At 40.2% G+C, this 15,063-nt stretch overlaps 1 protein-coding gene across 9 annotated transcripts in view; it reads left to right on the top strand.

Moving 5' to 3' along the window:
• The window catches only part of LOC117210016 (GTPase-activating protein CdGAPr), a 32,526-nt gene extending 18,519 nt beyond the window's left edge, over positions 1 to 14,007 (top strand). For 4 of the 9 annotated variants that reach the window (XM_033452573.1, XM_033452566.1, XM_033452567.1 and 1 more), the window contains 6 exons: positions 7,681 to 7,818; positions 8,404 to 8,808; positions 9,153 to 9,483; positions 9,764 to 10,097; positions 10,433 to 11,354; positions 11,457 to 14,007. In XM_033452573.1, the coding sequence (XP_033308464.1) occupies positions 7,738 to 7,818; positions 8,404 to 8,808; positions 9,153 to 9,483; positions 9,764 to 10,097; positions 10,433 to 11,354; positions 11,457 to 13,994 (4,611 nt within the window). In that variant the 5' untranslated portion in view covers positions 7,681 to 7,737 and the 3' untranslated portion in view covers positions 13,995 to 14,007. The other 5 variants (XM_033452571.1, XM_033452570.1, XM_033452569.1 and 2 more) reach the window with 5 other exon arrangements.
• Positions 14,008 to 15,063: the final 1,056 nt, after the last annotated feature.

Raw genomic sequence — 15,063 nt, 5'->3', positions numbered from 1 at the left:
GTTCGTAAATGATCTCTACGAGTATTCGAATATCGAGTTACGTGCAACGTGTACGTTTAACGAATCCGCACTATCGCACCAGCGTAGCCCGACCCGACCGTCTCTCCCTCGCTAAATACACCAGAGCAATTGTTCGAAAATGCCCAATTCCCTATCCCATCACCGTACACTAGTTTGCCCAGGAACACCAATAATCCTCCGTACGTATCTCCATTCGGAATCGTAAATCATGCGCGGCGGCAACTACGTCGTCTCGCGCGAAGAAGGGGCATGAGAGAAGATGAGAGAGGAGAGTTGCGCGATCGCAGGGTCGCGCACGGCTCCTCGGGATCCTTGGTGTCCCTGTGTGCGATGCGGAGGCTGGCTGGTGACTCCGTGACCCAGTTTCCCCCGTCCCCTCGACGTCGACCAAGCACTTGGGATTCGTACGCGAGCATGGAATCGAGGCAGCTGAAGTCGCGGTGGCTAAAACCCTCGTCGCGTTCCTCCGCGGTCGCGTTCGACCGCTTACCACGACGTCATCGTCGACGATCGCGTCGTCCTTCGGCCGTGCCACCGCCGCCACCAGCCGAGCCGCCAATCGTTCCCACCTCCGCGTCGACTCGCCGCTCTGTTCGACGAACACGCAACGAGAGAGACGCCGCTGTGCCGTCCGACAGGCCTCGTCCCGACGTCTCGTCGAACGTTCACGTTCGTGCTGGCTCGCGACGCTATGCGTCGCGTCTTCCTCGCCAGCTGTGCCAGCTGTTCCAGCCGTCTCGAGGTAGTTTTTCCGTCTCGTCGACCAAATCGTCTCTCGTTCCACGTCCACCGACCTCTCTCTCTCGTCGGCTTCTCGACAGGCGATCGAGACGGTTATCCATTCTAAAGTTATCTATTCCGAAGACGGTTTCCTATTGCAAACAAAGGTCATCTGTTTTCGAGGAGTTTATTGACACAAAGAGGATTTTCTATGGAGGTTGTTTAAAACACGTGCTGAATTTTTCACGAGATGAAGGAGCGTGAAATATAAGCAACACTGTGCCGATTATTTCCATGGATAGCAGACCGATAGATGGTCGACAAGATTTCCGATGTGTTTGAGGATCTCGTATCGGTTTATCGAAATTTTCTTGGGCAGCGTTCAGGTAGTGTCTCTAATTTTCCATGGTTTCTTATACCGCTTTCTTTAGTTCGTATTTCTTTGTTTCTTTTGTTATATCGTGGTTGAGATTCTCTGTACCTTGTATATTGACGAAGTATGTAAACCTTTCCATCGCACGATACACCTGACAATATTATCCTCTGATTTCCATCACGAAGTTTATCTAACATTTTGGTTAACCGATCTTTTCGCTTCGTTTTATCGTTCAATAATCGATCTTTCCATTTGATTTGACTCCGTTGTTTGTCCTTGTAACGACTCGAATTAATTTGCTTGATCGTGTCAATATTAGCCGAGATCCTGCGGTTTTCAAGGACGAGTTTGTTTGTTTGTTTGCTTTTCTTTCTTTTTTAACGATCCATCTTTCCGTTCATTTTCATCATTTCAGAACGACTTTATCTTGCAATAATTGATTTTTCGGTCTGCGATCTGATTATTATCGTTATTACGGCAATGATTGAAATATATGATTATTTCGTTTACTCGTATATAATAAAATATTGCTTTTGTACAGGCACGTTTAATGGACTCGTCCTGTGCGGCTGTCCTTGTTACGTTTCTGCCCCATTTGGGTTGTCCTGATTCATAGATAATCGAATCACGACGCTCTCTGCTCTAACTTTCTTTACCCGTTTCCCGCATGGCCTAATAATTTCTCTGATAGCGTTTCCCTCGAAGAACGTCAAACGGCCTTGCCTTCTCGTTTTTATAGCCACTAATCAACCTTGAATTTCATCGGACAACTTGTTCATCTTTCATCTTTTGCTTCCAGCCTGTTGAGAATGTTGTTCATCCAAGACTTTATTACATGGTCCGATAGTATGTATAAAATAGACTCTGCATCTAATAATGTATCTTTGACTTTAAATAATAATTCAGCTTTACATAATCTGCTCTCTGATCAACCTTCTGTCCACTCGACCAACTTTTTTCCATATTCCACTTTTCTTTCCACTCTGTTGATTCTTCCAATCGTTGTTAATCCAGAATTTTGATTTTAATTAGCAATTTCGTATCGAACAATCTGATCCATTTTCCATCAAATTTCTATTTGATCGAAGAATATTTCCCCTTTAGATATACGTTTTCTTTTTCTAGCCTATCGATGACGTTATCGATCCGAGACTTTGTTTTTTTCACCTACGAAAGTAGATTACGTATCTGACAGTGTGTCATCTTGGATTTAGATAATAATTTTAAATAATCCGATCTGATCGACATGGCGACTGACCAAAGACCTTCTCTACTTTCAGTTCCAGCTTGCTGCGAGTCTTATTAATCGAACGCTTTGTTACGTGATACGAAAGTAGATTTTTCTTATCAGATGCATCTTTAGTTCTAAATAATGATTATTTGTACGTGCAATCTATTCGATCGATTTATCTGAATTTCGTTGCCTTCCAATTCTGTCACTCTTTAATCCTATAGATTTTTTCACCCTGTATAGAGATCTCTAACAGATAAGATTTATGCTTCGGTTCGCATGGCTTCTAGCGATTGTTTCCATCGACGTTTCCAAATAAATTTTCCCGCGATCCTGCGCTCCAGAGAAATTGGTGACCTCGTACGATTTAACCGCGCATCGATCCCATCCCTACCCTAACCAGTCGTCCCTCCTTTTGCCAAACTATTTTCAAATTCCGCATTTCAGTTTCTTGAAAACCCTCCGTCGATGTCTTCTCTTCTGGCCGGCGAAGATAATATCGTTAACAGCTTCCTGCATTGATCCTTCTTAGGGTGAATGTTTATTAGACGTTGGACATTTTCTTCGATCCTCTTTTTGTCCTTTTTTTTTTTACAAATCATCCATATACCGTAGAATGTAAAATTCGAATAAAGACAAAAGAACGTGGGTCAAAGAAAAGAAAACTGCAAGATCGAAATTGCAGCATTAGATTTATTAAATGAAACTCTAGTTAATTAAAATAATTTTACTAATTGTTAGCAAAATTTGATAAGATACCAATAGTAAATTCCATAGATTGCAAGCCATTTGTAATAATAATTATCTTACTCGATGTAATTCGAACTAACACAACAGAATGGTAGAATTATAAAAAAAAAAAGAACGAGCAAACAAGTATCATAGCTGACGCGTTCTTTTTGTTATATGGTTATCTATAAAGAAATTTAAATATCATTTGCCGTTATCCCAGGCGACTGCGATTATCTCGCGCTATCGAGCACAAATATATCGTCCATTTCATTTATTTATGCAGAACGAAATGCAAATAATCGTTTAGGGCATATCGCTTATAAATATCTCACCAGATAAGCGTATAAACGCGATCTCACGCTGTTTACTTGTGTAAGAAAAAAGGGAAGAAAGTAAGAGGAGAGATGAAAATATATCTATGCATTTTCAATAATTTCCCAGCTAATTGATAAAGTGTGTCAGACAATCGACGAATATACGTTTGTAGCTATTTGTAACTATTTATAAAAAGAGGCCTCCGACAAGAGGAACAGCAATATAATAATAGGAAGGGCGGCAAGGAATTTTTAGTTTCGAATCGTACGTTGGATAGTTTCTTTCACGGAGAGATGAAAATATATCTATGCATTTTCAATAATTTCCCAGCTAATTGATAAAGTGTGTCGGACAATCGACGAATATACATTTGTAGCTATTTGTAACTATTAATAAAAAGAGGCCTCCGACAAGAGGAACAGCAATATAATAATAGGAAGGGCGGCAAGGAATTTTTAGTTTCGTATCGTACGTTGGATAGTTTCTTTCACGATTTATCGAAGAACATCGCGTATAGCACGGTGGAAGTAGAGTAGACGCAGTACGTAGCATTCGTAATGTTTGCTTAATGTTGCCAAAAAGTTCGTTGACCTACTAACAGGGAGGAGAGGAACTGCAGCTGCTTGGATGTTTCGCGTTATAAATTCCTTGATGTTTATCGATCGCAAAACGCGCGCTAATGCCGCTTCCAGCGCTTTTTCTCCTTCGTAGAACGCAATTTTCCAATTTCATTATATTCCAGATCCCGCTGCATCTATCAACGTATCTCGAACGCGTAGGAAATTATGAATCGAATAACGAGCCCCAGAGAACCATCTCTCGTGTCGCGTTCAATTACGAGTATAGAAATCTTGTGAAAATTTCACTTCGTCGTCGTTATAGAAATCGTATTTTCCTGTCCTTTTCTTTTTTTCCTTTCCCCGGCGGAGAAAGGATTTCTTTTTGAACGAAACAGGAGTTTCTTCTCTCTTCGTCCTTGAGTTTCAATGGTATTTTCCTTTCTATCGAAAAAGATTGTTTAAGATTGTCGCGATGGGATTTTTGTCTCTTCGAAAGCGTCGAAAGGGATTCGAGAAGTTTCAGCGAACGAGAATTCGCGTAACCTACCGATGGCGTTGATAAACATTCCACAATTTTACGCATAAATCACCGAGTTTACTCGAGGACTGCAAAAAATTGCTTATCGTACGCGTCTCTCCTGCTGTCTTCGTTTACAAACAATGCTCGCCTTAGATGTTCGAATTTTCCGCCTTGGTGAACCACGATTGATACTCGATCGAGCAGAAAAAATTGCTAGTAGAATGTTTACTTGTAATGTAGCGTATTAAATGATTCGTTAAACGAGCAGATCATAAAACCGAAGAGAAAATGATGGAATAGATATCGATGGATTATGTTCGATCCAGGAGTATTCTATATAGATAATAGTGGCAATTACAGAGAATTAGAGAGGAACTGCGAGTCGGATTGGCAACAAAATCAGGTTTAAAGAAGCGTAAAGCAGGAGGCAGCGCGGAACGATCGTTTCCCAGCGATTGCCAGATCCAGCAGGGAGAGAACAGTGCTCGACTTATACGTATAGAGAAGCTCTGATGTTTGCCTCGACGTTGCCAAAAAATACAATGACCCAAATAAGACAAGTTGCACTCGTTTGTCGATACTCTCCGCACTGCGATCTCCTTCTCTCTGAAACTGTTTCGTTCAAGTGCACGTACCACAGCGTGCTCCATAAAACGACACAGATACTTATTCCATTCAAGGAAACGAAAGAGAGAGAGAGAAAAAAAGAAGAAAAAGAAATAACGCAGATCAAACTGTTGCCATTAAAAAAATCTACATACATTTTCTTCCATATAAAATGTTTCCTTTCTTTTTTCGTTTTTTGGTTTTATTTTTTACTTTTGTTTTTCCTTCCTGTTGTTATGCATAGTCGTATATTCTGTGGGAAGAGGAGAAAAGAAGAAGATCGAAATATTGCCATACAAAAATCTGTATGCCTTTTTTCCTCTCAACATTCTGTTATTATTATTATTATTATTATTCTGTTGGTACGAGATTCTTCTTTTTCTAATTATTTCTCTTTGTTTCTTTCGATCGTTGGGGGAGAACATCCTGATAAAGGTACCGTTTCTGCTTCTTTCTTTTTAATTATAAAGAAACAATGTTATACACACAATTCTAATGTACACGTAATATTCTCATCTATGAAGCGTATAAAAAGTTCAACTCGAGCAGTTGGCGATTAGCAATTGAATAATTCTATGAGAAATTCCATGCTTACGAAGGTAAAGTTGCTGAAACGATTTGACGAAATACGTTGAAATTGACAGAGGAATGTTCAAAAGCGTCGTCGGTTTTTGTTATCGAATGGTATCGGTAGGTTGGAACCAGTTGGTGACCAACGAGACGTAAACTCGTCGAACAAACGAAATAATTGATAGCGCTCTTATAATTGAAAGCCTACTCTACCACTTCTCTCAGCGGTTAAAGAGGAAGTCCCTTGTACCCTTTCGTTGAAAGTCTTGCCTCGACTTCCGATTTTTCCTCGCGTTTCGAAAGCTTTACATAACATAATTTACCTGGAACAAGTGCCGCGCTTAATGTCTATCTTCTCAAATCTCGTCGATCTTATCGGAATATTTTAACATCTATTTCATTTAATCTCTATTTCTAAAAATGTTGGAATTTCTAGTATTTAAGATGTAATTCGATGTAGTAATTAGATTATACCGCCAGTAGATAGTGGTTTCATGGAAATGAAACATTCCTTGAGAGCAGGAGTATCTGCTTATTCGATCTTAAAATTGCTTGAAAGTTTCCTGTAATTAAGAATTACGGCGATCAGACAAGTTTCTGATCTGTTCTCCGGGCAAATTCTATGTAATTCTGAAAGCGTTAATTGCAACTAACACGTCCGTAATCGCGTTGTTAAAGAGTCACGTAAATCAAGCTACATACTCGTAAGCTGCGCGTAAATTCGAAAAGTTGCGCGTGTAAGCTTTTCACGATTGAATATTTGAAAGAGAATTTTTTTTTACTGAAATTTGAACATTCAAGGACCTAGCAAGCCGAAAATTTGTTCAATCGATAGATTGGAAAATTCGTAAGTTAAACTGTCGTAAGATTTGGAACTTGGTAAATTAACGATTTATTTCGTAGCTGGTAATTGGAAAATTTACACGGTCTAGCCATATTGGGCAAAGCTTGTTCGTTAGCTCGTAAATAAGTGAGTTTTCCATTTACGAGGGCACCGTGTACCACGTTTGGGTTATCGATTGGGATGGCGAAATTTGGCACCTACTTAGGACACACCCGGAACGATGATTTAATAAAACGATACCATTACCGAGCCATTAAACCTGATATTTACCAAAGAATTTGGCCTACCCACGGGACAAAATTTGAACCAAATCGGTGAACCGATGTCGTGTTCTCCCCTCGTTAGTTATCTTCTCGACACACGATGATTCATCTTTAACCGTCTTCCTTCAATTGCCTTCACAGACTGCCTCCATATTCTGCTAACGTTGAACGCAATGCAGCGAAACTCGTTTAAACCGTTCGTACTTACATAATAAGTTTATTCGAATAACTCGATGTCACGGTTCTCATTTCTCAGTAGCAACGGCATATTATTTTTGACATTACGCTAAGAAAATATTTTGCCACCGTTGCTTTGGCACAAATCTTGCCTTTGTGTAATTTTAGAAAATTTTCTCTCTCTCTGTCTTTCTCCCTCTCTCTCTCTCCATCTTTTTCTTTCGTAATATAAATTAGGTTAAATATATAATAGAGTTATTTACGTCGTGCAGCGTAGTGATTTGTCAGTAAATAATACGTATTTTTTTTGTGAAATAAATTCCAATAACACTTTATTTTAAACTATTTTTTACATACGTACAGTGGTCGATGAAAATATCTGAATATTTGTAGAAACATTTTTTGAATATATCACGTGCATAGTTTCATATAACTCGCACGATGTATTATATATTATAAAAAAATGTTTACGCTAGTTGCTCGTGCATTTTCGTCGATCGCTGTACACACGTTAAGTACAATATACGTTAACGCATTGAGACGTAGGATTTTATAGAATTTTTGCAGAAATTTCCTTCTTCGAAATCTTGGCGAAGTTTTGTAAGAAACCTAGAAAACGTTTGTTTCACAAATTCTCCTTGATTGTGATATTTTATGTTAATTACTGTTGACCTTCAGTGCGTTAAAAGATACAGTATGATTGCGAGAATCGATAGAAAATCGTAAAAATTTTTATTGAACGCAGGGATTAGGATGTAATCGAACGGACGATTTCAGTACACCAGTCAGTTCTGGCAGCAACATGAGCAGTATAGCACGGTTTCCAAAGTTGGACGAGTGTGCCCACTTTCATTACGAACATGTTGAACTCAGTTCCTTGGAGGTCAGTTACATTCGAATTAACCTTAAGCTATTCAATTCTATCCTCCAATCTTGGCCAAATTTTCATTTAAAAATATTATCACCTTACCTGTGAACTTCTAACTAAAACTGTTAATTATTACGTATATTATAGACAGTTTTAATGTACTCATTCCATAAGAATTATTCAAGATATAAATATAAATACATGTTTATTTATAAATATATACATTTATATTTTGAATAATTCTTACGCAATGAGTACATTAAAATATCCAAGTTGTTTGTTTAACAATCCTTACGTTCAGTCAACTTTCTTTCAATATTTTAAACATCCCATTTATTCTTCTTCACATTCGATTAACTATATTTATTCTATAAAAAATTCAATGTATCGTTATTTACTGAATTATTAAATGTCCCCAATTATTATAATCAGTCGTACGTTCTACGAAAGAGATAATGATATTCCTCCGGTATCGATGAAGGACCAAAAAAAAAGAAAGAAATAAAAAAGAAGAAACGGCGGATTCAAAAGACACGACACGCGTGTTTTTTCAGATCCGTCGTCTAAATAAGACTAAAAAGTTATACGTTGGTTTTGCAGGTTTCGCTTAGCGAAGGTACCAATGATTCCGACAGCTACGCGGTCAGAGTAACATCCGGGGACGCATGCTGGACGCTGCAACGATCTTACGATAATTTTGTTATGTTTGACAAGCAATTGCATCGCTGCATATTTGACAGGAAGTTCTCTTCCTTAACAAAGCTTCCAGATACACAGCCAAAGAACACCTGTGATATACTGAGGGACTATTTGAATAGGTTCTCGCAGTTAAATCACGAAGGCCTAAATTGCGGTCCTGTGTTAAATTGGTTGCAGCTAGATAATAGAGGAAGAAGAATCCTCGTGCCAGAGTCAGATTCATGTCCCATTAATACTCCCGCAGTAGCCGCAGCTTATGCAGTTAGACCTTACGTGGCTCAGGCACCAGATGAAATCTCCTTTCAGGTATTATTTCAACTTGATAAAAAAATTCCAATATATACCAGTAAGTAGACCGCGGATCGTTATTCATTTGTGAGAAACTGTTGAGTATAAAAATGCACAGAACGTTCATAAATAGACAAAAATATATAAAATGTGCAAAGCAGAGTGGCTGTTGTAATATTTAAGAAGATTTGATAAATCTCTGGTTAGCATCTGATTTAGAAATGAAAGATGATCGTGACAGAGTGCAATATTAAATTGCATAAATATTGAAGATCTAATAGTACGAGTTTGAATAGTAAAAAGAAAAAGAAAATTATATAGCAAGTCGATAAATTTAATGTGAAAATATTGATGATTTTCAGGTTGGAGACATGATTTCTGTAATAGATATGCCTCCTCCAGGGGAAAGTACTTGGTGGCGTGGGAAGCACGGATTTGCAGTCGGTTTTTTCCCAGCCGAATGTGTGGCTGTGATCGGGGATAAAGTACCACGGCATCTGACCGTGTCAACGACAGTTAGATCAAAGTTACCCGTGAAACCGGTGCTTAGAAAGCACGGAAAGCTAATCGCCTTTTTCAGATCGTTCATATTGAATAGACCGTCTAGGAGACGATTAAAGCAGTCAGGAATTCTGAAGGAACGTGTATTTGGTTGTGATTTGGGGGAACATCTTTTAAATTCTGGTCAAGATGGTATATATACGCAAATATTTTATATTGAGCTTGATATACAATGGCTCATGAATGTAATTTCTATATGCATTTTCAAATTGCTTAAAAAGTTTATGTATATAATCGTGATAGATCTAATTAAAGCGCTAATGAGACATCAAAATATCTTTCATAACGCACAAAGTATATACGTGTATATAAAAGTTTCCTATGACAAGTGTTCAAATATTTCCATGAGCCATTGTAAGTCACTTAATCGTATACGGTTTAACAATTGTACAATGTACCATGATGTTTATAGTGCCTACCGTTTTAACGTGTTGCGCTGAATTCATCGAGAATCATGGCTTAGTGGACGGTATATATCGTCTAAGCGGCGTGACATCGAACATTCAGAGATTACGAAACGCGTTCGACGAGGATCGTGTTCCTGCATTGCATTCCGATGAAAGTATTTTACAAGATATTCATTCTGTAGCGTCGTTGTTGAAAATGTACTTCAGAGAACTACCGAATCCACTCTGTACATACCAGCTTTATTCTACTTTCGTTAGTGCGGTTCAAGCTAACACCGACGCGGAAAGATTAAGGCGGATGAGGGATACCGTTAGAAAATTACCACCACCGCACTACAGGTAACGCACAGGATAAAAAGACCTGGCTTTCCCTTTTCCCTTAGTACATGTATTTCAAAAGCGATACAACTCAATAAGTTGTCAGGAAAAGCGAAAAATTATGTTTTGGAAGCTCTGTAAGATAATTACTAATATGAGATATATGATGTTGGTAAAAGAAATAGACTGTAGGAGACAAATATGATCGTTGTGATTTTTCATGTTCTTCCTCTAAGATTGCATCATTTTCAACTGTGAATTGGATCATTTCAACAATTTTGAAATACACGTGCAACTTGAAATCATAAATAATTCTAACATTATCTTTATAACACTATATGTATTTTGGATTTCAGAACCTTAGAATATTTGATGCGTCATTTAGTGAGAGTGGCAGCTCGAGGAGCGGAGACCGGTATGACACCACGTAACGTTGCCATTGTTTGGGCTCCAAACCTTCTAAGATGCAAGGAATTGGAGGTTGGGGGTGTAGCAGCGTTGCAGGGTGTCGGTGTGCAGGCTGTGGTCACAGAGTTTTTAGTCTGTTACGCCGAATTAATTTTCGGAGACGGTCCAGTTGGGCGGCCGAAATCGCTAGCTATTACAACACCGGCGAGATTGCTTAGTTTGGAAGAGGCTCGAAATCGAAGCTTGAGAGGCGAGCCTGATTACGTGGAAGTGGGCGCCGGTCCAGCCGGATTACCATTACATTACCATACGGTCATAGAATTACCGCGAAAGAGAAACGGCTCGAAACGTTCACCCTCATTGAACTGGAGAGCTTTATTCGGGCGAGGTGGCTTGGGTGCCAGAGGAAAAACAAGACAAGTTGGCACGCCACCTCAAACAGAAACGGTGCCAAGTTCCTTAAACTCCTTACGACGGTTAAGACCGGTGAAAAGCGCAGACAGCTTGGACGGTGAGGACAGTTTAGGTCCTCTGCTTGGACCACCACCAGCTAGACCTTGCGGACATAGTCGATCGGTTTCGCATGATTCGTATTTCGATCATTTAGCGGACGCACCGAATACATCATCGCCGTTGGATCTGTCGGAAATTCAGCTTAATTTCGACTTGGAGGAACGAGAGATGAGAATGTTCTCGGAGGAGGAGAGTGGCGGGGTGGCGTCGGTAGAAGCATCACCAAGACGTCAGAGGACGGAAGGAACGCAAAATACCGCTGCCACCGGTGGGTCCAAGAGAAAGAGATCGCGATTAGAGGAAAGACTGCAGTGCGACGTTGAGTTGCGCTTCATTGATAGCCAAAGTCCTGATCAGGTAAATGATATTTTACACGTCTTTATATATTTATGTTTCTATAATTTTGTAGATATGGTTGTGCCATTGGTGTTGATCGATATATTTAACGCACGTTCACAGGTGATGGTTTCTGCAGATGTTCACAGTATGGATACCCCATCTCCTTTGCCAACACCAGGGTACCTTCCATTATTATCCGAAGCTTCAACCCCACTCACACCTGCCACGCTACATGGAACACCGCATTCTACATCACCTGTACCAGCTAACAGTCCTAGGATAAGTTTTCGAAGTTTCACTTTACCTTTAGAGATCGACGAAGAACAAAGCAACGCGAACAAATTGAACAGAACTAGCGTGTCTTCCGATAAATCATCCGACCCTAGTCATAGGTTATCCGTAAACTTAGAAGGACAGAGTAACGCTAAGTCCTGCGAGAGGATAATGACATACGACAAACATGTAGATTTGTACGATGATAAAGAGTCTTCCAAGGCTCAAAAGACTTCGAAGGAATCGAACCTAGTTGTATCAGACGTAGTCGACCAAGACATGACACCTTGCGATAGGTTAATGTCTCATCCTAGCGAGATAGAATCTAGTAAAGTAACCATGTCTCCGCGTAAAGACGTAAAAAATAGATCGAGCTCCTGTTCCGTTGACGATAATAAATCTCACTGTGACAACAGAGACACGTTGGACGTGAGAAAACACGATGCATCGACCAACAAATCGATCGGTTCGCAGCACGACGATGCCATGGCTGGAAATTCAAACGCACACAGAAACGAATTGCCAGGACTGCCACTATCTAGCGCTACCGATCTAGATTCTCCGATGTCATGCGAGCAGACTATCGAGGACTTGCCCGATTCCGGTTTTGTGATTTGTGATAACTCCGACAAGATATTCACCAACACAGAAACGTCACAGATGATATCGAATACCAACGATTCCGGCGAATGGGTGATAGTCGAGACTACGGGCTCGATCACGACACCGACGAGCGAGTCGAGCAGTTCGAAGGATCCTTTGGAAGGCACCGCGAATAACGCGATCGCGACTGATGCACCGCAACTGAGATCCATGTCGGAGAACGTTTCCAGAACCTCCTTGGATCTCACTATGGGCTCAACAGTAGACACAGATACATCGTGCATCGGTGTCAGTGATTTAACCGAAAGTCCCGTTCTTCCTCAAGAATCTGCCGAGATGACATTTGACGTTGCCGACAACAGAGACCTCGAGGAACACGACGCCACCGCGCAGAGGACTTCTAGAGCTTTCGAGGACCAAACGAGTTTCGGGATGGTCAACTCTGGCAATAATTTTTCAAACATCGTTCACTCGCCCATACACGATCAGGATAATGGAAATCAGAAAATTCGCACCGTTAGTATGACGGACATTCGTATGAACCAGAAATCTAGCGAAATGGAGCACGAGGTCACCGCCTGCTATTCGCAACTAGACAACACCGAAGCCTTCAACAGGAACGAGAATCCAGCAAAGGAAGAAGCTGTGGTAGAAGAGAAGACCTTCGAAAGCTCTCAACGCTCTTCGAAAAGCCACTCAGACTTTCAGCAGAAAGAAATTCGACGTTCTTTGCAGCTACATCAGAAGCCACAATTCCAAGCAAACGATCGCCGTTCGTTCTCTAATCAATCAAAGAAGAGCCAGGATCTGGATCTATCTTTGGCCAATACGGATAATAAGCAACGCAGTCAGAGTCAAAAGCCAGAAAAGTGCCAAAGCTTCGAATACGTTTCACCAAAGGAATCAGCTCAGAACAGTCAGCAACACAAACAGTTCCCTACACGTACCGAGGACCCTTCTAAATGTAACAACGTGAAGAACAGTCAACTGCAAGAGCACATAGAAGTAGTAATACCATCGGAAAATGCTGCCGAGCCCAGTGAGATAGCTCATCCCCCGGAAGGTGCATCCGAGCCAACGTCTTTAAACTCATCTTGTACTTTCTCGAATGCATCTTCTCCAGTGGATGATTCTATCGTTCTTCGAGATACGGCCGCTATACTTCAAGAGTTAGCGTTGCAAAGATTATCTGGAGGCATTGTGGGTGACTTGTCTGTTCCTCCGCGAAGAAGATACGAAACGGAGAATAATAAAGATCGAAGAAGCTTCGATTCTGAGATCGGTAGAGAGATAGTTCGTGAAAGGAAGATGAGGCAGGAACTGGACTCTGCTCGGGGAAAATCGGAAGAGCCACCGGTGAATAATACTCAACATCTGCCGCCATGTTTGAGAGCTCGTCACGCAAGAGCGACACGAGCGTCTCTTAGTAGATCGTTAGACGAGGCAAAGTTTAACAAAATGTCGGAGGAGGCTTCTCTACCTGTGAAACAGGCTACGGAGGACGCACAGCACAGTTCCACACCTAACGTTGGAACAGGATCGTCGAATAGTTCCTCGGCTAATTCCGATAAAACGCATCTAAAGAACCTAGGTGGTTTAGACTTGGGCGATCCCCAGTGCAGAGAAAGGATAGAAAAGTACAAAGAAGAGAGGAGAACGTTCTTAAGGGACAAGTACAGATCGGAGAGTTTTCGAGGGATGTTATCGAAGACAGAAGACGATGGGGAGCAGGCGCTTTTGGCTAGGCTAAAACAGAGAGCCACTAGGCCCTCCCTTCATTGATATTAAAGTAATATTTATGGAAACGTTTTGTCAACTTTTCCCCACGCGTTGAATAATTGAATTAATTGCCTCTGCAATCGCGTCATGCGATCAAATATGATGTATTCTAGTGAACTGTTCGTTGTAACGATCATTGCGTCTAACCCTTTGCTCTCAACGTTTGTTCCAACTTTTTTGATGTACGTTTTGTCCTTTTTATTTGTTTTTTTTTTTTTTTTTTTAGATTCCTGTGTTAAATATGGATACTATAGGACAAGAGTATGATAAGCTAAATTCTGTTGGTTTTTTTTTTTACAGAGAAACAGGTTTTAAGATCCAATACATTGTTAATCAGTCTCACGTTGTCGAAATTGTGTTTTTATTTGTTTTGAAGCTTTTTCGGTTAATAGTTTTTAAAATTAAAGAAAAATAATACTCGTTATAATATTGAGATATTATGCGAATATCGAAGATATTGAAATATCGCTCGTCTTAAGAATTTCGCCTCTTAGAAGCCATCTGATCAACTCTATCTTTTAAACAACAGCAAACACCAAGATAAATTTAAGAAATGGCTTCTGCAGTGATGACTCGATCATACTTATGCTGAACGATTCAGCAGTTATTAAAAGACTCGTTTTTGGACCTAACCAGGCTTTCAGACTGTTTCCATTTTTAATTGTCTCGTTGTAAAATCCTGCTATTTAAGCGCGAAGTAATACCAAAACTAGCAAAGATGAGAGATGTGCTTATCATTGCTTTCTCCTGATTTCCATACGAGAACAAGTATTTAATTTTAGTTTGAGTAATTGTTCTATACGAGAGGAAGCGAATCTCAGTATTTTACGATATGTTCACCGTAGGTGGTAGGAAATCGACTAAATTGTAATTTTAAATCGACAAATCGATGGTCCAATTTCAATGAACGTATCAAGTTTTCGATGTTAAATACGTGTAGCAACACGCAGCGAAGATTATCGGACGTTCTGCCATGTTTTCTTTTCCTTTTTTAAAGTATTATCGTATACGTTTAATTAGTAATATAGAATCTTGTTTAAGAGGCGCTGTATTTATGTTCTTCTGCGTCCTA

The sequence above is a fragment of the Bombus bifarius genome, unplaced genomic scaffold, assembly GCF_011952205.1.
Source record: "Bombus bifarius isolate JDL3187 unplaced genomic scaffold, Bbif_JDL3187 scf7180000008199, whole genome shotgun sequence".
Lineage (NCBI taxonomy): Eukaryota > Metazoa > Arthropoda > Insecta > Hymenoptera > Apidae > Bombus > Bombus bifarius.
Note: the sequence above shows the minus strand (reverse complement) of the source record. Positions and strands in the feature narration are given on the sequence as shown.